Consider the following 25307-nt stretch of genomic DNA (forward strand, 5'->3'; position numbering starts at 1 on the left):
GCTTTAATCATGCATATAGTTTATAAAATTATAATAACATGTAATGTGACATAATGATACAGAGCAGCTGCTCCTAAATCCCTGGCCTGTGTGATATGTGTTCCAGATAGGACTGAAGTTTAGCAGTAGGAAGTTCGGCATGCTAGCATTAATGACAGAAAACACTAATTAGCTTTAATGAGCAGATGTGCAATTTAAGCAAATAGTTTAACCACCTCCACCTTAAGTTTTGGACAAGTTCTTCCAGGACCTTAGGTTGATCAAATTATGTCTAGAAGAAACAGCACAGTTTAAAACCTATTTGATATAATTTTTAGAGTCATAGAAGGGAGGTTATTTTAATTTTTACCAAATGATTATTTTGTAGAATTCTGTCTCATAGGTGAACTGCTGATCAGTTCAAATAGCTCCCTAAAGTAGCCAAATCTCCTGCATATGCATTTTTTAATTAAAAATAGTTTTATTCTACTCTTTCCTTTAATGGAGTTATTGGGGAATGAACCCAGGACCTCATGCACGCTAAGCACACACCCTACCACTGAGCTACACTCACACAACCCCTGCATGTGGATTTTAGACTTGAAAAGTTCAGCACCCTAAAACTGATGATCACCTGTCAAAATGATTCACTTTTCATAGCAAAGCTTTTTTTTTTTTTTAACATTTTTTATTGATTTATAATCATTTTACAATGTTGTGTCAAATTCCAGTGTAGAGCACAATTTTTCAGTTATACATGAACATATATATATTCATTGTCACATTTTTTTCTGTGAGCTACCATAAGATCTTGTATATATTTCCCTGTGCTATACAGTATAATCTTGTTTATCTATTCTACAATTTTGAAATCCCAGTCTATCTCTTCTCACCCCATAGCAAAGTTTTAAGATAAATTTTATTCTGTATTATATAGAGGGTATTGTAAAGGCTACAAAGAATGATGCACTGGACAAGGCCTGCTTTTATTTGCAACATAAAGGAGACTAAACGTGAAAGGATTATTGTATCTGTACTTGAAAGTTAGATTGAGTTAGAGGAAGCAGGAGGTCTTAATGTGAAGCTTAAGTGGGGCCTCTGGTTTACAGTCATTTGCTAGGGAGACGAGTGGGCTTGTAATTGCGGGCTCTGAAAGGATACCTTTGGCCTTTGTTCTTGGCTTTGCCTGCAGGACCCCGCCCTTCCAGCCAGACACTGCTCCCTGCCTTCCTCTTCTCCCAGCCCCCTAGGTGCCTCTGCCTCCTTGCCTCCTCAGCCACTGACTTCTCGACTTCTCAAGCCGAAGGCTCCTCTGTGGTTATGTCCTTTCCCGGTCTGACTCTCCCTCCCTCACCCCTCAGCCCTGGCCCCCATTTGGTTGGTCGGTCTGGGTATCTGGATGAACTCTTCATTTTCTTCTGGTGAGAAAAGGGAAAGCCCATGCCATCCTTCCAGTCCCACAAGCATGTGAACAGCAGCCATGGGGTGTGCCTTTTGCAAGAGGGAGCAAGTATTCATTTCCTTAAAGACCTGAGGTCAGAGTGGGGACAGGCTGTGCTGTCAGTACAGCCTTTGTGTGGTGGGGAAAAGCCCCTTGCTGCCTGCTGCTCATCTCCTAGGAAACCACAGAGAGCACTGGCATCCTGCCTTTATTTCAGCTGACACTAGGCTTCCTTATCCACCAGTGTCACCTCATCCCCTGCTTGGCATTCTCAGAAGTTGCTAGTGGTAACCTGGCACCAAACAAAACAGGAGTGTTAGAAATCAGGCGTCTGTTCCTAGTGCCTAGTAAACATTCCATAAGAATTTGCTGAATGCACCTATGCACGAATGAACGCTGTGGTTAAATCAGCTTCCTTGTAGCTCCTTTCAAATCACTTGCCATATTTAGCCATATTTTAACCAATTGGTAAGGTACGTATTTACCGTTACACATCACATTGCTGAGGGAAACCCCCAAGTGGATCCTACCCCTTTTGGAAGCACGTGCATTTGCTGAACTCTGTTCTTATTCCACAGAGTATGGAGGAAATATTGATAATCATCCTATTATGAAGGTTTGTTTTCTTTTTTGTGCCTATATTTGCTATAGTAAAAAATGCACAGGAATTATACCAAGCACTTTCTGTGTTTCGAGACGTTGTGCAACACTTTTGGAGGGTTTTCCTTAGTTTGTACTCATTGAGTGGCCTTGCTTGATCCCTTTACTTCCCACACCAACCCATCAGACCAGCCCTTTCTCTGCCCCGCGAACGAGCTCTCTCCTCTGCTGTCCCCAGAGCCCCTGCCTCCCACTTTCCCCTTTTCTTTCTCCTTTACCCAAAAACAATCCCCTCATTGCTCCTGGAACAGCTCAGCCATCAGAGGCCCTGCTTGGTCGCTGCAGGAGGGGCTTGGGCCCAGAACCTGGAGCTTACTATTGCCACTAGTCTAGGAATATGGTTGAAACCCAGTGGGCAGGATGAATCCTGTGTTGCCATTATTTATGGCTCCTTAAGGGTTGGCTCTCTGTGATCCGCCCTGCCACTCCTACAGCCCCTGGCAAAGGAGGTGTGCACTACAGTTTAAAACCTAAGAACATTCTTTCCATGACACATGGACATGTCTCTCATTAGACCATAAACTCTGAGGGCAAAGGTCATGTTGCATAGGTCCTCCTGTCACCCATCCTTGCCATAGCTGGCATATGGGGGGTAATAAGTGACTGGATTGGTGAACTACTGGGTCCTTTTAACTGAAAAGATGAGTGAAGTGAAAACTTTCAGGATGCAAACAACATGGGGTAGTTTCTTGAAAACCTGCCATTCTCTTCTCATGGGCTACAAGGATTTTCAGCATGGAAGTTTTTAATCTGGGATAGGCAGTGGTGGTTGATAAACCAAGTTTGGGTGACAATAGCCAGCTCATTGTTTTGATAACAGTGAGGTGCTGTGCAGAGCCTACCAAAGAACACAAACCTAACATACTTGGGAGAATGACTCCACATCACTTAGGGAGAGAAATCAAGGTGGGGAGAAGACAAGGTCAAGTGGTACATGGTTTTTGGCCTGGAGAGCAAGATATTTTTCACCATTAATAGTCATAAGAAAAGTGAGTTTTGGGTACAAGATCAGTTCAGACTTGAATATGTCTCTGAACTCCGGTGTCTATAATTATTAAATAGGGGTTGTACTTGCTCTTTCTGAAGAAACGAGATAATAGATGGGAGAGCACTTTGAAACTTGAAAACTGGGAAGGACTAGACAATTATGTTAATGATAACTTTTGTGATTATTTAATTGTATTTAGATATGTTCTGCCAGCAGTTAGAATAAAGACTTGAAGTGACATCTGGGATCCAAAGGGATGGTTGAGACAACTGAGGAAGAAGGCAGGAGCAGAGAGAGCTAGTGGGGTCAGCAAGTCTACAGATGGGGAAGAAAACAGGGTTTATCAAGGGAGCAGTGAGAACTCCAAGACAAAGCTGGATAGTGGGGAGTCCTAGAAACCAAGATTATGGAGAATTCTCAGAAGCTGGAAATGTTCAACAGTGTCAAATGCTGCAGAGGTTGAGTAAGAGAAATGATTAAACTCCACTGTATCTGGTAAACCTGAGTAAATGGTTTCAATAGAGGGTAGCGTTTCCTTCTTGCAGACATATCCCTGCACTGAGCCCTCCCTGCCAACACTCTCTTGCGCCAGACTCTCCTTTCCCTTATAGACAAAGTCTCCTCTACTGTCAATCTCATTGTGAATACTCCACCTCCTCCCTGCCCCCTCAGGAATGGCCTATCTCCTCCCACCATGATGCTGGGGGTGAGGCGGGCTTGACCTTCTTCTTGCCTTCCTTACTGCCTCCTAACTGAGACTGCGTGCCACCGCCCCCCCCCCCCCCCCCCCCGTCTCCTGAGCTTTCTCTGTGTTCCCCAAAGACTCTGACATTTGGTCTTTGGGCTTTTCCTCTCAGCCCTGAGTCCTGCCACGATTCTGGACAACTTCAACTGTCATGTGGCCAGCCCACCAACATTATCATGACTGACGGGTCCTACTTCCCCTCCACCCGACTCTGGCTGCCTGTTCCCTGCACAACCTGTGCCTGTCGTTGTCTCAGACTGGCCCGTCTCTGTGATCCCAATCTTCGGCAGCATATCCGTGGTCATCGTCCTTCAGGATGGAAATTCTCCCACTCATGAACTCCTACAGTTCCCCACCTCACCAGCTCTTGATGATTCAGTTTTCTCTTTTCTGCATTGACTTCTGTCTCTGACAGAATTCTCACAGTCATTATTTCAGGGATTCTTTTCCCACCTTCTTTCTTCCTTGTCTTTCCCTCGTACTCAGCCACCAAGACTCCACCTTGGAGCAAGCCTCCTAATTCATCCTCTGCAGTTCTATATATGGGTCCTTGTGGATTGCTAGTGAACATTATATGCTTTTTCTGCCTGACAATCCCTAGACAGCTTTAGGGAGTGTCTCCCCCTCTTTTCCTTTTCCAAATGTCCACCTCAACATCTTGCTCACTCTCAACATACGGCCTTACTTTAAAAAGGCCTTTCTTTCTCACTAAGAAAACTGAGGCTGTAAAGTACAGAGTTCTTTATCTTACTCTTCAGTGTTTATGTCCATCTGGCTCCCATCTTTCTATCCTTCTCCTTTTAGGAAAAGAACTACTGATCTCTGTTTATTAAGGCTTTAGATCTGCCTCCCCTACCCCACCATCTGCACCTGTATCTTTACTCTGAGTCCCTAAACTTTCTCACATTTGCCCCATATGAAAGTCAAACCAAACCAAAGACCCTTGCTACCATTCTCCCTTTCCCTTCACATGGAAGCTTCCTGCAAAGATAGGTCTGATCAGCTTTCTTCTTTTTTTTTTTTTTTTTTACCTCCCACTCCCTAATAGGGTTTCTGCCCAGTTGAGCCCCATATAGACCAAACAAATTGGCACTTCCCTTCCTCCTTTTGATGGTCCTCCCTGAGCCATTTGATCTGCTTGCTGTCCCTCCTTTTCTTCCCCTTGGCTTTGCCCATATGTCTCCTCTTTGCTGTCAAATCTGTTAGCTCCTTCCCTTTATTGGCTCCCTTTGGACTTTCATCCCCTAAATGCCAGAGTCACTGGGTTTATTCTGTAGTCTGCTCTCCTCACTCTGAGTGTTTTCCCTGGCTGACCTCATCTGCAATCATGGCTTCAACTGCCAGTGCTTATTGAAAATTCACATGCCTCTAGCTCTTGCTCAGGCTTCCCTTCGTGTTCCAGACCCATATGCCCAACTGCCCCTTGGACACTGCCACTTCAATGTCCCTCAGTTACTGCAAACTCAGCCTCATCCTAACAGAATTCATATCTTTTCAGCCAAATTTCTTCTCCTGGATTTTTTAGGTGATATTGTCATTATCCAGGATCCCAGCCTCTTTTCACCATTTCTAGTCAGTCATCAACTCTGGAGAGATGGAAGGATTCAAGTTCACTGGAATCCCAGGAATAGAGAGAAGCCCAACACAGTAAGATGCAGAAGTGGGAGGGCCAAGAGAAATTGGATCTCTCAAGGATAAAGCGGCCCCAAGTGAGTATAGGTTGTACATGTCCCATTTACAGTTTCTACCTTTGTAAGGTCTCCAACTGGCTCCTCTTTTCCTCCAGGCTACTGCTTATCCCTGTGTCTTACCCAAAAGTAAATCTTATTAAGTCATTGGCTCTTTTAACTTTTGGACAGCAAGTTAAAAATTCCTTAGCTCCTCACACAGGGTCCTTCAGGATATGGTCCCTGTTTACTCTCTGGCCTCATTTCTTGCTACCACCTACACATTCTTTTTGCTTCAGCCACATGGAAGTTCTTTCAGCCCTTTAAAAGCATCAGGCCTTCATTTAGGGGTTCCATGCTCCTGTGCTTGGAAGATCTGTCCCACCATGTCCTTCAACCCCATTCGTTCTGCCATTTCTACTTTTCTTTCAACACTCAGCTCAGGCACAATTTCCCAGAAGCCTTTTACAATTCCAACCTGGTTTTCTCAGTGCTATCATAGCATCCTACATAACATAAAAATACCCTTATCACATCTCACTGTAATCAGTTAACTTGCTTCTCCTCCCTAGTAGCCTGGGTTACTTTATGAAGGCAGGCAGCTCTCAGTCTATCTGGCTTTCTATCCCTAATGTTTAGCTCATGAACAGTACTTGGAATAAACAAACAAACAAACAAACAATCAACCATTAAAGTTTTAAAGCTTAAGTAGAGGCTATTTAGCCTAGTAACCTTTTCTCTTAGCATTTAAATAGCAAGTCATTTAGTTGTGTCATTTCATATGCTAACCGCATGCATCTTCATTCCTGAAGGCCTGTGTGGTGTTGCTGGCCCATTTACCAGCGGGAAAATCTGAACATTTAAGAGTGCATCTCCAGGAGGTATCTGCCCCCAGCCTGATGTCTAGCAGCCCGTCGTCTGCAGAACCCACCAGATCAGCGTCCTTCTCCTGGCTTTGACCTACACCACACCTATGGTCACTGAAAAAGGTGGGCAGACAGACATATTTATGGTAATCTCTCTTTTGTCCTTAGGGTAAGGAGTGCATGGGGTATGTTTGTCTATGTGGATGTGTGTGTGTGTGGAGCGCGCCTGAGTGGGCAAAGAGGAAGAGGGCAATGTGTACATCATTTCTTCGCTGATGCCTTCCCTGCCCTTCTTGACTGGGCGATGTTCGCCTCCCCACCCTCTCTGAGCACCTTATTCTCCCCCTCTGCACTGATCACAGCTTAACTTGCATTTAGGTGATGAATGCTCGTCTCTCTCGCTATCGTAAACGGCACGAGGAAAGAAACCTAGTATATTCCCGTTCACCCTAGTAAGCCCCCTGTCCTGTAGCCCGCCTAAGGCATTACTGGTATTCCAGAAATATTTCTTCCAACGGCGTTTCTGGGCGGGACTGGAGAGACCCACCGCCTATCCGGGCCAGCGCCCGCCCGTGCGGCCCGACCCTAGCGGGCAGTAACGCCCCACCCTCCAACGGCCGGACGAGGCGGAGCCGGGCGGGGCGCTCTCGCGGGGACAGTTCTTCGGCTCGCGTGGGCGCGGCCCGGGGAGGGGGAAACGCTCCGGGGGCGGTGCGGCGCCCGGCCCAGGCCTGGCCAATGAGCACCGGCCGGCCGGGGCTCGCGGCCGGCGGCCCGGGCGCGCGCGGGGCTGGGCGTGCCCGCGGGTGACGCGCCGGACTGGGCCGGCCAATGGGCGATGGGTGGCGGGCGGGCGGACCTGGCGGCCGGGAGCTTTAGGACGCGAACCGGAGGCCGGCCGGACAGACTGACGTTTGGCTGCGGCGCGGGAGGCGCGTGGCGGGGATGGCGCTGGCGCGGGCCTGGAAGCAGATATCCTGGTTCTACTACCAGTACCTGCTGGTCACGGCGCTCTACATGCTGGAGCCCTGGGAGCGGACTGTGTTCAGTATCCTGCGCGGGGCCGGGCGTGGGTGCGGCGCGGTGGGGGGGGGGGGGGCCGGGGCGGCATCCTCCCGAGCCCTGGGCCTGGCGCGCGGGGGGCGGCGGGAGGGCGGAGAGGCGGCCCCACGGGAACGGCGCGCGCGGACTGGCCTCTTCGCGGCTGGCGTGTGGGGCCGAGGTCTCGGGGCCCAGAGTGGCGCTCCCGCGTTTGCAGGTCGGAGGCAGATCTCTTGAGATCGGAGGTCGCTGGGGAGTCACTTGACCTGAGAGAAAAGCGTCTTTATTGCTGGAGGAGATCTCCTTGGGCGATGTCTGCCTGGTGTGCCCTCGCCTGCACTTCGGCCATGCCAGTCTTTGATTCAGTCTCCTGTTCCTGTGGGAGGCAGGGACCGTGTAAGAGGAACACACCACTCTTGGCTTGGACGCCTTTGACCTTTAACTGTCCCTGCTTTAGCTCTTTTTGGTCCTAATGAGAATGCTAACCAGTTTATCAGCTTTTAAATTAGGTTGTGAGTTTGTCTTCATGGCATTTCAGTATAGTTTTTGAAAGCTGTTAATTGTATCTTTTTGGTCTTCAAGATCGATAGTTTAAAAAGTGTGGTCTGCTCGTTAATTTGCTGTTTACATAGTCCGTAGAAGTCAAGCGGGAGAAGGAATTTGTGGTTATTTGTAGATAGTATTTGAAACTGTGTTTTCGGTAGATAGCTAATTAATACTTGTTAATAACTACTGAGTGTTTGTTACGAGCCAAGGAAGTGTGCTAAGCACTTCACCTGTATCTTAACTCATCTAACTCTCACAACCTCAGTTAATAACTCAAGGTTGTGAAGAGAGGCTCCCTCTGGTCTGTCTCCATTTGTCTATGTTGACTTCCCTTAATATTATTCTTGCAAAATAAATACGAATAATGAGATGTAACTTTTTTTTTTTAACTTGAGGACCAACATGAAACATATTTTACATAACATGGTTGCTTCTACAGAGCCTCTCCTCTTCAATGTGGTTTAGTTTGGAGTAGCTTCAGAACAACTATGCAAACACATTGTTGCGTTGTGGTAGAGTGCCTGAGGTAATTTCATTCCAAGCCTTAATAAATGTGTTTATTTGTATTGAACTAGCATAAGATTGTACTCAAAGCTGAGTCTTTTGTTTCAACACTTTTAAGGCATCTTAGCTACTTAAAAGGAAATTTAGTTTTATTATTGTTGGCATTTCTTTCCAAACCTGGAACTTAAGAACCAGAATGCATATTTTGGATTTACTTTACTGAATGTAAAGTATTCTCTAATTTCCTCCACCATTTATTTGTAGCTGCACTGGTCTCTAAATTCTGTAGGTTAGAGTGCAGGAAGTCATCCTTGTAAAATGTATACTAAAATATAGGACATCTCTTGACTCAGTCGTTAAGAAGTGAATTTAAACAATGCTGTGCTAAATTGAAACTCTTTAAATCAGAAGTTGAATGTAGAGCCCCACTATCAGAGTATTCTGTAGATTTTACACTTAAAAGCTTTTGTTGGCATGTGGATGAATGCTACAGTGTCAGTGGTGTTAAGGTTTTTTTGTATTATGTTGCAGTAGTAATAGTGTCCTAGAAGTACCTACATGATGGCTTTTTTCAGGGGTGGGGGATGAAGACATAAATTATGAAATAATATGTAGTACCTCTGGATTTTTGCCTTTGAAGCTTTTGTTTGTGGGACCAAAGGATTTCAAAACAAAAACAAAAACAAAAACAAAAAACTAGTGAGAAATGCAGCCAACTAGAAAGAGACATGCTGGGAACCACTGACTTTAACTTCCAGAGGGAAAGTTTTTAATATATTTCAAAAGTCCCCTTTCCTTACTGGCAGCCATCAGTGGGAAAGGAAAGAGCAAGTTTTGTAACCAAGACAGGTTTTGTAACCAGTGAAATACTCCCTTTAGTGCCTCACTGAATAGCATTGTAACTGTGCTGTTGAGGGGAAGTGGAAAATTAAAAATACTTTGTTCAAATAAATTGAAGCATAAGTAAACATTATTTTAGCCTTGCCTTTTTAATTAAAAAAAAATAAAGCTTTATTCTGTAATTACTGGGTTATATTTGCCATCTCTCTGTGGCTTCTTATGTTTCCATGGCATTTTATACTTCCATTTATTTTAACCAAAATGTGAAGTTTTTTAGTTTATATTGGGGATTTGATTCCCCCTGAAAGACATTCCATGTTTCTTCAAGAAAAGAGGTGTGTTTCCCCCCCTCCAGCCACACTGCTGGAAATGCAACTAATACGTGACAAACATTTGTTTATATGTTGATTTTTCATTTCAAAGAAATCACAGAAGTATTTGGGAAATGGTAAAAGAGATCTGATTTTAAACCACTTTTAGAGTAGCTTTTAGACTTGGCTGTTTCTGATGAACAAAATTAAGTTCTTGGAGAGAATTCAAACTTTTAAAGAAATGGAAAAGACTGTAGGTTGAAAGAACTTCTTTGATTTACTTTGAAGATGTTAACAAAGTTAACATTGCTCTGTCTACTCATTTGTTAACTATGTACATTTGCTGAATTCTGCATTTTACAAGTATTATGTACTTTCTAGTTGCCAGATACTATTCTAGATAGTAGGGCTGTAACTATAAATAAAACAGATAAAATATTTATTCTAATGTCACTTGTAAATAAGTGAAAAATATAGACTATTAGATTGTTATAGCTGTTATGAAGAAAAATAAAACAGATAGGAACCAAGAAAGAGGGCATGTTCTTTGATTTTAGCTAGAGTGGTCAGGAAGGGGACATTCAGAAAGATTTAAGCAGGAAAAAACTTCAGGGGATTGAGCATCCCAGGCAGAAGGAACAGTAACTACAAATGCCCTAAAGCACCAGCATGTCTGGCATTTTTCTGGGACAGCCGAGTGTCTGGTGCGGCTGGGGCCAAGGGAAGGAGAGGGTGAGTCGTAGGCAAGGAAGTCAGATCTGGTAGGGCCTGCTAGGTATGGGGTGAGAATTCTTGAGGTGAGAGAGGTGCTCACACTTTTTGGGTAGAGTCACTCAAATCCAGTAACAGTTTTCTCACTGACATTAGTTTTTTTTTTAAAAAATTGAAGTATAGTTGATTTATAATGTGCTAGTTTCAAGTGTACAGCAAAGTGATTCAGTTATACATATATGTGTATGTATATATATTTTATATATATTCTTTTTCAGATTCTTTTCCATTATAGGTTATTATAAGATATTTCACTGACATTTTAATATTTAATAAAGTAGGAAAATAAGCTATAGGTATATACATTTTTTTTCTCCATGAGACTCAAAGCTGTTTTCATTTTGAATGGAAAAGAAATACAGCCTAGGAACAAATTTGTTCTCATTTTTAATGTACTGAATTCTGTTCTAAGTTTCCAAGAGGATGATTTCATTTCTTCCTTCAAGGAAATTAGATCCAAGTTTAGGAGAAATTAGAATTTACACATGTTCTCAGATGTATCCCCTTCATGTCATTCTGTGAGGGAGCTGGGCAGTGAGTGTCCTGGGGTGCAGGGCGGGAAGCCCGTGATGGACTGGAGTGCTCAGAGACCCTTCAGGGACGAATCTGAGTGTTTTGCTGTATTTTTTCCCACATGGGAAGAAGGTATGGACTGGGGTGCAGAGGTGTCCTGGGATGGCGAGTCCGCCAGGCTGACTGGCTGGAGCAGGGATTCTTTAAGGCCAAATAGGTGGGAAGTCAAGTTCAGAAAGCAGGTTGGGGCTGTTTATTAATTGAACGGACACTTCTGTGTGTGTACCTTGTGCCAGATGCTGCCCTAGGTGTCTATGATATATTAGTAAGCAAATGAGGCAGAGATCCCTGTCCTCGGGGAACTTTTATAACAAGTGGAATGAATATATGGTATGTTAGGTGGTAAGCATTATGGAAAACAGGAAAGTAGGTCGCTGGATAAGAAATGTGCAGATGGGATGGAGTTGCTGTTTTTATAGAGGCTATCAGGAGAGGCTTTGTTGAGAAGGCATATTTGAGTAAAAATGTAAGGGAGATGAGGGAGTAGCAGGGTAGAAATCTGAGGGAAGAGCATAGCTGGCAGAGGGTATAGCCATTGGAAAGTCCCTGAGTCCAGAGCTGACCTGGCATGGATGAAGGCCATCACTGAGGCAGGTAAGGGGGGAGCAGAATGAGCATGGGGGAGAGTAGCAGGTGGTGAGGTCAGAGTCATTGGAGGTCCTGGAGGTCATTGTAAGGACTTTGGTTTTTAATCTTGGAGAAAAAAAGGTGCTCTTGGAAAGTTTCATAGGGGAATGATCCAATCTGACTTTTTAAGTTTGAAAAGGTTTACTTTGGTTGCAGCATTTGGAATAGATTAAGGATGGTCAGAGGAGGCAAGGATAGAAGCAAAGGTAGGTGTTTTCGATTGAGAAAGGCTTTGAATGATAATGAAACAGTGAGCATTAAAAATTTTAAGCTGTATACTATTTTCAGTAGCAACTATTTATTTTCTTAGATTTTTGCTGTGTCCTCAAATGCTTACAGCTAGAATTAAGAAGGATTTTTCTTCGCATCTCAGTATACCAGAGTAATTAAAGTATTTGAGAGTTTAGAAAATATGAATTTTTGAATTGTAAATGAAAAATAGATTGTACATCCTCATGGTTCAAAACTCAAAAGATACAACAAGGTAGTTGGTGAAAAGTTCCTTCTACCCCTGACCTGGCCACCCCGGGGCAACCAGTGTCAGAAGTTTCCTGTGCATCTTCCTGAGATATTCTGTGAACACCTGGAAAATACTCTTCATAGATGTTGTTTTGGTGTGCGTGGTTTAGTGAAATCAAGGTTTTTATAAGCCATTCAAGAGGTGTTTGTGGCATATATTTTGCCATGCCCTTTTGGAGTTACTAACAATGATTGATATGGTTTCCTACAATTAAGTGTCTGTGTGTGTGTGTGTGTGTGTGTATGTGTATGTGTATTTCCTATCTAAAGTATATTTTGTAAGTGAACACAACAAACAGAACAAAATTGACCAAGCAAAGCCCTGTATATTGGCCACTGGGGACCTTTAGATCACTGTCTGTCTCTGTCTTTGGCAGAGCTTCCTCTCAACTAGTCAGTGAAGGGAATTACCTTTAAAACCCCAATTCACCAGAGTCCTCTACTAGAACTTTTTTCTCAATGAGCTTTTTTGAAGAAAATGTATGTAGAGAATCATCTGACAATTTAAATAGATTTCCAGTGAAAGTCAGCATGTGATTTGATGATTAGGCAAAATTCTTAATATCAGAAAGTTACTTCTAGAAAAATATTCTCAGTAAATAAGCTTAATGCCTTTTAGAAAGATTTTTATCAAAGTACTTTGAAGTCAAATGTTGTTTTGAATAACCCTGAAATAACCTGAACATTTTGCACTACCTTCAAACTTATGTAGAAGAATAATTTCTTCCCAATAATGTTCAGTCTTTCTTTTGTATTTTAATAACTTCTTCCCAATAGTGTTCAGTCTTTTGTATTTTACGCAGTTTCCTCTGGATCTTCCTTTTGTAGAAATGAATACAATTTTTTGTTACCAGGGAGGGTTAAAGGCAGAAAGCAGAGGTAGGAATAATTGTTACCGATAAATTAATGCTTATAATCCTCCAGCTCGGTGGTATTCAGGCTTTTCATTTGTGTATCCCCAAAGGAACAAAAAGGACCTACTTTGTATCTTCTCATTCATTTAAGTTGATATCTGAAATCTTTCATAGTAAATCTAGACAGTTACAAAGGATTTAATATTTTGCTTTTTATTTTATTATTGTATATTTTTGCTAAAATCTTAAAACCATACTTTTTTCTTATACAATTCATAGAAATTGTTCATCACATGACCTGATTGGCAAAGTTGGTCCTCATTGTGAAGCCAAATAGGCAAAATCAGCCTTCATTTCTGTCAGAAAAAGCCCAGTGCCATTTTTCTGTTCAAAGAATTGTAATGTAAACAACTTCAGTCCTGCCTTACTTTTTTGTTGTTGCTATTGTATAATTTTATTTAACAGTCAGTGGTTAGTTCTCATCCATATTGACTGTAGATTTCTGAAAGTGGTGACGGGTACATAGGTAACCAATGTACAGAGCTTGTTTGGTGAACCTTCATCCTCATTATGTTTTCTGGACAACCACACACCCACACAGTGTGGGACATTCCTTATCCCTTTGGCCTCGGCAGCTTTGTTGAAACTGGTGTCACTGCGCACATCGGGTATTCCTATCTCCCTCATGGCAAATTTCCAGATCTCTTTCAGTGCCTGAGGGGCACCCTTCTTGAAGCCCACTCCCTGGGTGCGCTTGTGATTGTTGGCAGTGTATTCTTTGGTCTCTACTTCAGCGATGGCAGAAAGGCCCTTCTCACCATCCTTTTGCTGGAGCCATTTTGCCAGGCTCAGGTTGGGAAAGTGTCCCATTTCTGAATTCAAATTTTTAGGTGCACAGATAGATGAGGCTTGGTGCTGTGCCAGGAGTTTCATTACCTGAATGAAGTAAAGTACAAAGGAAGTTAGTTGTTGTTCCTTTGTTTGCTCTCCCAGAGGTTATTTTATACTCTGGGGAAAGGTGTAATTGTAAGATTCAGGAAGTAAAGTGGGAGGAGAAAGGTGTAGGAGGGAGTGGGAGGGAGAACTAGCCGATCACAGTTCTCAGATCAGCTTTCTGAGAGATCACAGTGGAAGCTGAAGATTTGTAAACTGATTCCCCTTAACCTAAGCCTCCTAACCCTCATTCTAACCCTGATCCTAAGCCTGAGAAAAGTCTTGTTAGCCCAGGGCTCCTGTGCTTTAGTTTGATGACAGCTTCTCTAGCTTGTTTTACACTTGATGTTGGCTGGCGATGTGATATGTTAGACTCCTTATTTGTACTGCCTTGGATATTATAAATTTTCTCTAGTAGCTTTCAGGGAAGGTGGAAGATAAAGCAAACTATGCTGCATAAGAACTGGATGATCCGTACCAGGATGTCAGGGGAAGTCATGGGAGGTTGATGGAAGTGGGTATAAAGCACATATAATCTACAGTGTTTCAGCATGTGATACCTGTGATTTGTCAGTAGAGATGATTGTGGATCCTGTCTTCATTGCTTCATATTCTTAAAGAGCTTGTGACCACCCCCCTCTTCCCCTCCCAGCCCAGGCTTTGAGTATTGTAACATTTGTGGTAGTTAAAAGCCAGGGGTATGGTAAGTTATTTAGATTAAAAAAAGATGCTCAAATTTAATAATTAAAACTATATGTTCCAGAAGGTCTACTTAATAGAATATATATATATTTTTGCTTAGAAATGCTTCAAAAATAATGGTGGGAAGGAAATAGCTCAGTGGTAGAGCATGTGCTTGGCATACATGAGGTCCTGGGTTCACTCCCCAATACCTCCGTTAAAAAAATAGTTATGGAATGATGGAAAGATAGTATTTATGACAAATAGTTATAAAAAGTAGAATTACTACTAATAAAAGAATTTTGGCCATCTTGTGTTATATGTATTCCTGAAAAATTCTCAAATAAGAGGATTTGTGGGAAAATAGCATTGGAGCAGACCACTCAAAATCGATGCAACTTCGTAAGCAGGCACTAACAGATGCAGCAGTTGGCATCTTTGGGGACAACTTGGATAGCCTGGGCGGCAGGCTGGAGGCTGCCCCATGGAACATTACCAATGCAAGGACAGAGTTGACTGGAAATGCTGAAGTCACAGAGATGGTGTGGGCTGCCCTGAGGGTGTGCAGGAGGCAGTGCAGTCCTGCCTTTAGCTGAGAGCTGTGCTAGCCTGGAGGGGTACCTATCTGGAGAGAGAGCCTGGGTGCCAATGCTAACTTTTAATTTTCTTAAAATAGAACTAAATGGACTCCTGCCTGTGCAGCAGCTGAGCTGAGGGATATTTCTTGCTGAAGGTTTTAATTCTTTTCCCACTAATCTGGTTCCTCTAATTTAGGAAGGATCCTATGTGAAATAAGGCAGCTCCTGTGTCCTCCTAGTCATATATGGGCTAATTAATGTTCCGGAAATGGGTTGTAGCAGAACAGATTATATTTTAGAGAAGACTGGTAATTTCTTTCCCCTTGACCCCAGCACTTCAAATCCTCATGAGGTTAATAGAAGCTCTAATTATAAAGGCACACAGTGGTACAGAGCCTTGGTGTCTCCGGGCTAGAGCTAAAACCACTTCTGGGATTTCAGTTCAGAGTTGAACATGTTCATTGCTGGTTTCAGCAGCATACTTTTTGTTTCGTTTTTAGAGTTTGTCATCAAGTTGTATTTTCTAAAATCAGTTTCCATACTTAGGTATAATTAACACTACAGAAAGCTCAGAGAATGGGCTTTGCTTGCTAAACACTAAGTTCTGATGCGGATGTGATATCCTTTAATATGGCCCAAGGGTATCAAACTGGCTCACACAGGCCTGTAACATTATCAGTATCTTCTACTTGCTTTCATTTAAGGCAGCTAGAAAAGTATCAAGAGATAGTTGATATATTTGGTAGAAATAAACCTTCTTAACATTTCTTTTGATGATGATCTCCGGTTTTTCAAGGTCAAGGGAAGAAACCTGCAATAATAAGGAAGCTTCCTTTTTGGAGTGTCATTCAGTAGCTGACACCTGCTTTCACTTGGGACTTTGATTGTTTTTCACCAAACAGCCTGCAGAAATACTTCATCAAATGCTTTCTTTTTTCATTAAGATGGTTCCTTAAAATAGATTAGATTTATCAAAACTTTTGAATATTTCTAAGGTAAACATAGCATTGTAGAGTTGATTTTACAAAAGATATTTGACTAATGGATTGTTTTAGATGACATTTTAGCTTTGTTTTTTGATGTGACCAGTGCCATCAGACTTAAATTATTTAGATTAGTGAAGAGGTATTAAGTCATACCCATTGGAACAAAGGTCCTGGCCTTTTCCCAGTGAGGAACTACTTTCGGTTTCCCCAAAGTCTTGTGAATAGATTGCTAAAGTAGGCAGTGATATTGTGGGGTTCCTGGCTGGGGCCGGAAATGTTAGTTACTGTGTTCTTACTTCTGATGTACTGTACTTATCTTTAAAATGTTTCCTCTTTTTGTTATTTTATTTATTTTTTTGAAGTTGCTGGGAAAAGGATTCGGGATGGCCCTTGTATAGGCAAAAGATCTTTATTTTTTCCTGTCTAGCTGGGAACTTAGCAGCTCATGATTAGTTGGGGGATCCCTGTTAAAGGAACAGCAAACAACATACAGATACATAGTTTCACATCTATTTGCCTTTTAATCCATTGAGCCCATAAAATATTTATGTTGTATCCAGGTTATAAATAATCTCTGATTGTTCACTCAGCCCTTCAACAAACATTTACCCTCAGCGCTTGCACATATCCTGGCACATTATCTGCTCAGTTCTTAAGTGATTGATGAAGTGCCTGCTTTGTCTCACAATGCACTGCAGCTGGAAGCAAGGAGCAGCTGAGGCATTCACTCTCAAGCACTTAAAGTTGAGTGGTAGAGATGGTTATAAACACAGAGGATGGAGAAGATGGGTTTTGAGGTTTTTTGTTTGTTACAGTGTAGATTTCACTACCTTTATTCTATATTTCTTGAATCATGGAGCCCCTTCTAAAACATAGACCTGATTAATCTATGTACATCTGCTGATACTTATACAGACAACAATAAGGGTTTGGTAAATGGAAAGATTACTCTCTATTACTTTGGGTATTATTTTCCAACGTAGGTGTACTATATATATAACATTGATTATTTACATCTTTTTCTGGGTGTGTATGTGTGTATATTCTCAGTGTCTCAAACAGAAGATGAAGGAAGATTGAAAAGTGGTACCTAAATGCCCTCTCCAAGCAAGTGGGATCCTAAAATTTTAGTGCAGGAAGGGACCTCATTTTGTGGAGAAGAAACTCTGGTCCAGAGAGATTGTGATGTTCTAGGATTATAATCTAAATTAATAAATCAGCAGGGTGACCTTGGGCAATTTCCAGACATAGGTCTGAGTCATAGCGTTAAATGCCCAAGCACTCAAACAATAATTTCAGTACAGCTTGTATTACCTTTTGTTGCAGAATGGATTTGATTTCCAGATTTTTGTATCATCTGAAAGGTAGGTGATGTGTGTCTCCATTTCATAGATGAGGAGACTAGCGATCAGAGAGTTTTTGACACAACCAGGGATTGGCAGAATTGCAGCTCAAACCTGGATCTGCTCCAGTGCCATGGTGACTCCAGTACTCATTTCTCATACTTCACAGAGTCTCAAGGATACTTTAAACTCTGAGAGGTGTGTTAAAGAATGCGGTGGTTTGAGAAATCCACTCAAGTACCAGATAGCAAATTATAGCTGGTATACTCTAAATGGTGTATGTTTAGCTCTGTTGGTGAGAACATTTCTAAGGAGAGGAAGGTTACACATTCCTTAACCTTGCAGATGTCACAATAAAACCAATGCCTGAGAGTGTCAATAAAACTGCCATTTTAAACGATGGCAAGCATAATCTCAGGGAATGTTCAACTCAGTATATCGGGGCTATTTCAGTTACATGGCTAAAACTGCTTAAATTGCATTGGTAGAAAGCTACTTTTAAAAGATACCTTCTTTTTGCATGTTCTGCAAAATGATTATAAGGGCTAGTAGAAGTTCCTTATGGGCAGTTGTTTACTTGTTCACTTAATATGAGTGTCACTGTATAGTTAAATCAGTTTTAAATATTTTCTCATGATTGAGAGCTTTAGAATAATTCTGAAACTTAATTGTATAGAAAACTTACTTTTAGAGGCTTATTTAATTACTATGATTCTAGAAATAATTAGGAGAAGTGGGATCAGGATATAGAAAAATTTTGGGGGGGAAACAGGATAAAAGTTAAATTTAATAACTGGCTCTGGATAAAAGGTTAGGTTTATTATTGTTGTTGTTGTTGTTGTTGTTATTTGGGCAGCTAATAAATTGGCATTTGCATCTAGGTTCAAGTGATTTTTGATAATTTTCTGTTTATCTTGGCCAGAATTGAGAGTTGTTTATTCTGTTTCTGAGAGCTAAGACTTTCTATTTCCTAGTAACAAATTAGATCCAATGATGCCCAACCCAAACTTTGTCAAGAAGATGCTTCACACAAAACAACTTTTATTCTAGGACTATATGCAGTTCTATTTTACTTCACAGTTCTTACTTACTAAAAAATGTTACTGACTATTCAGGCATGCAGAAAACCCCATAAAGAGTAATATGAAAGTGTACCTGTGCCACCAACTAGCTGAGGAAAACATTACTAATACATTTGAAGATCCTTTATGCCCCTTCTCACTTGCTTCTCCCTCTCCCCATTTCAGCCCACTGAGTAACCACTATCCTGAATTTAGCATGTATAATCACCACTTGTTATTCCTTTTCCTCCATACATATGCATCACAACATAATGCAATAGAAAGTCATGAACTCTAGTATCTTATATTTTAACCAGGCAAAAACCTTTTCAAGTTTTGGTAAGTTCTTGTTTCACTTGGAAAAGTGTCCTGATTTTTTTTTTTCCTTTTTCAGTTTTATTAGGTAGAATTATTATGGTTCGACTGCACATACACATTATATTGTATGTAATTACATATATACAGTATACTGCACCTTTTTTTAGTTTACATATATGCACTGTTTCTAAGAACAGATTAGAGCTTTAGCTTTTTAAACTTACATAGAAAATGTCCTAATTTTATATGCATGTGAAAATGTAAAGGTTTGACAATTCAGTGTTCACAAAATTGAGCTTAAGTTTCTGATTCCTGTCTTATAGTGGAGCAATTGCTGTGCAGCTAATTTATGCTTGTTCCTTAACTGATACATTCTCCGCACTAAATTGAAGAATTAGAGTGTCATAAAGAGTGTGTAATATAATCTTTCAAATGGTGGCTTTTTAGTAGTTACTTCTTACAGGAATTGAATTTAAGCCAATGACCTGAAGATTATTACTATACCATTTCATTTGCTTGAAAGTCTTACATAAAAGTTGATTAAAAAAAAAAGAACAAAAACAACAAGTATTTTGAAAATATGATGTTGCTTAGAAACACTTTGTGTTCCTTTTCGGTAGTCACCACGGAGTTTGTCAGTCACAGTAATATGTGGAATATGTAGGAAGCACCACAGTAAATCTAGAGTCAAATGGTGTTTCTTGAGCGATTCCTTTATTCATCAAATATTTATTAAGCATATCTTATGTTAGATCTTGAAGATACAGAAATAATAAGCTATTGTTTCTGTGTTCAAGGAGTTGGTAATCTGGATGAGATAGATTTATCTACAAATAGATAATGTCAGGTGATGAGTGCTGTATGATATGAATAAAGAGCTTTATGAGCATCAGGGAGTAATTCTGCCAGGAGGTTGGTGTAAGAATGGAAAAAATATGAGTGCTAGGGAAAGCCTCGTACAAGAGGGGATAACTCACTGAGCTCTAAGAATGATTAGGTTTTACTTGGAGGAATAGGACTTTTCATATATAGGAAGGTGTCACAGTACCCTGGTTAAGAACACAGATTTTAGGAGTTTGACTGATTTGGTTTGGAACTGGCTCCATGGCTTACTCTGATTTTGGAATGTTACTTGAACTTGCTGAAGGGCCTAACACAATGCCAAGCACACACTAGACATTCACAAAATGAAAGCTGTACCACCATTATCCTTACTTATATAATTAAGCCATAAACAAAGGCAGAGCAGTATGAAAATATGGAACGTTGTTTCCTGAGACTCACATAATGCGGCGTGAGGAGGATGTGTGTTTGTTGGGGGATGACTTGGAGCGTGGGGAGGCATGATGGAAAAGTAGCACAGTACAGTGACCTTTGAACAAGCAGGGTTATGGGTGCTGACCCCTGCATAGTCGGAAATCCAATTATAACTTTACAGTTGGCCCTGTGTATCTGTGGCTCCGCAGAGTCAACCGACTGTGGGTCATGTACATTGTACTGTAGGACGTACTTAATGAAAAAAATCCACGCATAAGTGGACCACTGCTATTCAAACCCTTGTTGTTCAAGGGTCAACTGTAGATGCCCTTGGTCCCCACCCTGACCCATTTGCCAGCAGTGTATGTATCCCCTGCTGCTGTGAGTGCTGTCTGCCAGTGCCTTTAGCTGCCCTCTGCTCCCGAGTACTGCCCAGCCAAGGCAGCTGTCTTGTGCAGGTGGTTTTTCCTCATCCCATTGTGGAGCCAATGAATGACAGTTTAAGAGATGCAAAAGGTCAGGCCTCCTGCCTCAAAGCAATGCCAGCATGTGGTTCAATGCATGCTCCAGGGCGCCCTGTGGGAGCTGAGCCCCTGCACCTACTTAGCTTCCCCCCACCCACTCTGCTCTGTTCTACTCAGTCCCCTTCTGCTAAAAGTCCCTTAAGAATAACTTGTACAAGACTCCTTGTTCCAATTTCTTGATCCTTGTCTACTTCTTGCACTCTAACCTAAGACAGGTACTTTGGGCTAGATTGGAAATGTCCTGGATGCTTGGCTTAGAATTCCTATAGGTGCTATCCCATAGGCAGTGGGGAGCCTAATGCATTTAAAAGGCTCACTCTAGTAAAGAGTGGCTAGGAGCCTAAAATGGGAGTTTTTACATGATTAAGTACGGAATTATAAATATCTCAATCATTGATCATTGGTTAGGGTAGGGAAACATGAGATAAGAGTCATTTGTAGGGGTTCGAAAGAACTGAGACGTCTTTAATCATTTAAATTTGGGGAGAAGGAATCAAAGCAGTTTCTAGATTGGGTGACTAGGCAAGTAATTAATCTGTAGTTATATCAAATAGTGTATCAGCTACTTTCAGATCATTGGAAAAGTAAGACTCATAGGAAGAAGTGGTTTTGGAGAAAGTTAATGAATTCCAGTTTTGGCTCTTGAATTTAAGAAGATCATGGATGGAAATGTCCAGTGTCATGGGAACTACTTGTCTGTAGTACACAAGCTGTGGTCGGAGCAACATGAAAATGGTTGTGTGTAGGACCCAAGGCAAATCCCTGGGAATTCCACTTTACCGTGTAGAATCCTTTTAGATGCAAGTATAACAAAAATTGTCTAAAGGTGGTTTAAGGGAAAAGGGAATGTATTGGCTTATGTATCTGAAAAATCCAGTGGTAGGATGGGCTTCAGGTCATTTGATCCGGGTTCTGGCTCCATTTTTCTGCGAATCTTTTTGTTCCATCACCTTCATCTGTCAACTTCTGTTCTGAGTTTTGCTTTTCTCATGGAGGCAAAGTGACTCCAGTGATTCCAGGATTCCATCAGCAAATGGCATTTTCTAGAAGGAGAGAGAATCTATTCCTGAATTCCAGACAGAAGTCCTAAACTTTGAGCTGGTTGATCAGATTTGGGGGTGGGCATTGTTACAAAGAGAAGCTCTTAACTGGTTCAGATCCGTCAGGGCTTATGCCTGGAGATGGGGAAGGGTCAGGCCCACTCAGAGAGCACGGCTGCTTTCCTCTAAGGAGGGATGGAGTCGATGTTTGGGAGAAAAGCACAAATTTAGCTCTAATTATCTCTCACATTAGTGTAGACAGAGAAAAAGAGCCAATGAAATAGAAAAATAATGTGAGAGAGGGGAGGAGAGCCCTAGAGAAGTACCTCAGCTCTGAGTGGGAAGGAATTGTGAAGAGGAAGGGTGAAAATAGCATCAATTCAGATGGCTACCAGAGTTGACAGGCAGTATCGGTGACCTGGGAGCAGTGTCTGTAGCCTGGCGGGGCAGAAGGCAGATGGGTGGGTGCGGGCTGAACAGTGATACAGCAGCTAGTATGTACCTTTTTTTTTTTTCTAAAGAGCTTAAGTGGTAAATACAAAGTGGTTGTTTAGAAGAGAACTGGATTAAGGGAGGTTGTAAAGTAAATTAAAAAAAAATTGATCATGGGAGACTTTTCACCCATATTTGCTGGATGACGAGAATGAATTTAGGGTTTGAGTCGGATAGCTCCCACTTAAGCTCTGGCTCTGAAGACAAGTATGGCCCTGGACAAGCCCCTCAGTGTTCTGTCAGTCTCTGATGAATCATTGTCACAATAAACCTTTCACAGGAAAACTGTAAGGGTCAAGCAAGATAATACATAAAAGAGGTTTGTCGACTAGACTGTTAGACAAATATTAGCTGGTAGTAAGCACATTGTTTGCTTAAACCCTATCTTCTAGTAAAGGAATGTCAGATATTATCAAACCACTAGTATGTAGAGCCGAAAGGATGAAAGACAGGAGGTGAGGGAGGAGGGGAGAGAGATAGAATGAATGAATGAATGAATGAATGAATGAATGAATGAATGAATGAAACACAATTCCAGTTTGGAAGCAGTTTTTCCTCTGAGCATGGCTGCATGATTCTGCAAAGCAACAAGCCCTTAGATTTAATGTGATTTTTGGTAGCAGTATTTTGTGTGGCCCAAGAGGAAGGCTCCTTGTTGATATGCATATATGCAGTTTAAATGCCTTTTGGAATGCAGAGAAAGGAACACAGTGCAGACTGGTTTTTGTTTAGGTTATTAAGATGACTTTCATTTGATGTTGTTGCAAATGAAATTATTATTATTAAATTATTAACAATAAATGTTTAATAGTAGCAAGTGCTACCAGTTTATGTCATTAGTATATGGTTGATCTTTGTCTGGCTCTAAAGCTAATATTTTAGCCACATTCTAGTCTAAATAATTCTAAAATTCTTGGGTCAGACATTCCTATTACTGCAAAAGTAATACTGCAGTCATTGATACTGTACAATCGCATTCCTATACATTTCTGTTTCTTAGTTTGAACAGTGTCTCTTTCTATGTATCATTTTAAGCAACCTGATGTTTTGAAATATAATAAGGAGAATAATAGTACCTACCACATAATGTGATGGTGAGGATAAAATGAGCTCAGGTGTAGTTAAGGTTAGTGGTTATAATTAGAGTTATTAGTTTCTTATAAATACTTGATATGCATGAGAAAGCATCAAGTGAATGGATACTTCTACATAAAATAGTTGTTGAAAAAATTTGGGGTTTCAGTTTTGAAGAAATTAAGAAAAAGCAAATGAAATGAAGTTTCCTTAACTGCAGCTCAGACTCCATGCTGGTTTCCATCATGGGGATGGCGCTGTACACGGGCTATGTCTTCATGCCTCAACACATCATGGCGATACTGCACTACTTTGAAATTGTACAGTGACCACAATGTGAGCAGAATCAAGACACTCCTTAGGGAAGAACCACCCTCCGAAGTTGGAATGAGACTTCATCAGATGTCATAAGAAACTCTACTAGATATCAACATAATCAACCCTATGAATATAAAGACTAAAATTCATGAGTAGAACAGGAAAACAATCCTGACTCATGTGTTGTGTTCTTTATTTTTGATTTTGAAAGAGGCTCTTGTATAGTAATTTTTGTCTATTTTAACATTGTAGTCATTTGTACTTTGATATCAGTATTTTCTTAACCTTTGTGACTGTTTCAATATTACCCTGTGAAAGCTTTTCTTAATGTAAATTTGAGTACATTTTAATTGCCTTCTATTTCTAAAACCCAAAGTCATTAGTTGGGCTTTACCATTCTTGCTATTGTATGGCATACACATCTGCCTGGATATATTTCTACTCTTGACCAAAGTTTTGTAAGAAAAAATTCAAGATTTGGGGCAGGGGACTGGGGAGGGAGGATATTTTATTGAGAACTATTTACAAAAGATTTATCTGTAGGTTTGAACTCAGGAGTACAGTTTTAGCTATCTAGACTCTACTCTTAACAGCTTTTGCTTTAAAACTACTAAAGCGTTTCTTAACAATGAAAAAGAAAGATCTTGCTAAAGTTAAAATAAGGAACAGCTCACCTTTTAAATATTCAATCCTTGTGTGGACTCATTTCCAGAAAACTTTGGTGATGATTTCTTGTGACAAATGGTGGTTAAGTAGCATTATTATGCAATGCTTAAATACCGTAGAGTTTTTAATAGAAGGTTAAACCAGTTTCCTCTGAAGGCTGTTAGTAACAATGTTCTTCCTTAAATTAATTTTGTGGTTGTAATGGGTGCTGCAAATGCGTTTGCACATTGCAATATGATGAGATGAATTGTTGTTAAAAACTATAGCAAAAAGAAATGAAAAATTGGTTAAAATCCTTTCACTCTTTGTATTTTTTTTTTAAGATTTTTATTCCTTAAATGTAAAATGACTACCTAATTTTTTGACGTAAACTCATTAAATTCAAAGATGGAAAAATCAGTTGATGTAGCAGTGTTTTTTTCCCTTGATGGTTAACTATGGATCTGATATTTATGTTTCTGAATTGATTGCAGTGGACAGATAAGCAGTAAGTATATGTTAACATGTCTCTCAACATAAAAGTATTACTAATTATAAAAATTAGACATATTATATTTTAACATGCCTCCCAGAATAAGTTTTGCTATTTTAAAAAAAAATGTGTTTTTTGTCCCAAATTGCAAGGAATAGACTTTCAAAGAGTTTTCTAGTCCAGAGATACTAAGTAATATATAAAAGTTTGATATTTTTAAAGAATAGTTTATATTATCACTATTAAATAGGGATGGCGAGGATAATATATAATTATTTGAAGTTGTTTTGAAGTAGTTACAAGTAGTTGTATATGGTTATGTCTGGTTATGGTGTAATTATAGTATTCATCTATCTCAAGCGAAATAGTGCATATGAGAATTTAAGCTTGCATTTGTTCTATTAATTCTCAAATTTGGCTTTCTGCTGGTGACATCCCCCACCCCCACCCAAACCACTGACAAGTAGATTCTAATATCTGGATCTCTGGTGAGTTGAAGAAAGGACAAGCCGAGAATCACTAGTTTAGATGGGTATCCAGATCACCTATCCTAGCCCTCTTCTCAGAAATATTGCTATTGTGTAGCTGATAATTGTTACAAAACACTGGCCTGTGAGTTAGGTTGGAAGATA

General features: G+C 40.8%; 1 protein-coding gene and 1 long non-coding RNA gene across 2 annotated transcripts in view; both read left to right on the forward strand.

Moving 5' to 3' along the window:
- The window catches only part of LOC105075240 (uncharacterized), a 331910-nt gene that overhangs the window by 11371 nt on the left and 295232 nt on the right, over positions 1 to 25307 (forward strand). The window contains exons 4-5 of the long non-coding RNA XR_012507554.1: positions 5339 to 5522; positions 6293 to 6469. This is a non-coding gene — a long non-coding RNA (uncharacterized LOC105075240). The remainder of the gene's footprint in view (positions 1 to 5338; positions 5523 to 6292; positions 6470 to 25307) is intronic.
- On the forward strand, positions 7231 to 24602 carry SPTSSA (serine palmitoyltransferase small subunit A). Its single transcript, XM_074365670.1, has 2 exons — positions 7231 to 7394; positions 23445 to 24602. Exons 1-2 carry the CDS (start codon positions 7292 to 7294, stop codon positions 23546 to 23548), a joined length of 207 nt encoding a protein of 68 aa, XP_074221771.1. The 5' UTR covers positions 7231 to 7291; the 3' UTR covers positions 23549 to 24602.

This window comes from Camelus bactrianus, chromosome 6 (genome assembly GCF_048773025.1).
Source record: "Camelus bactrianus isolate YW-2024 breed Bactrian camel chromosome 6, ASM4877302v1, whole genome shotgun sequence".
NCBI lineage: Eukaryota > Metazoa > Chordata > Mammalia > Artiodactyla > Camelidae > Camelus > Camelus bactrianus.

Bases quoted from the DNA above. Each gene is read 5' to 3' on its own strand.
- SPTSSA (XM_074365670.1), top strand. From the start codon at position 7,292: ATGGCGCTGGCGCGGGCCTGGAAGCAGATATCCTGGTTCTACTACCAG. The intron at 7,395-23,444 runs GTATCCTGCGCG...ACTGCAGCTCAG, and splicing joins CTGGGAGCGGACTGTGTTCA to ACTCCATGCTGGTTTCCATC.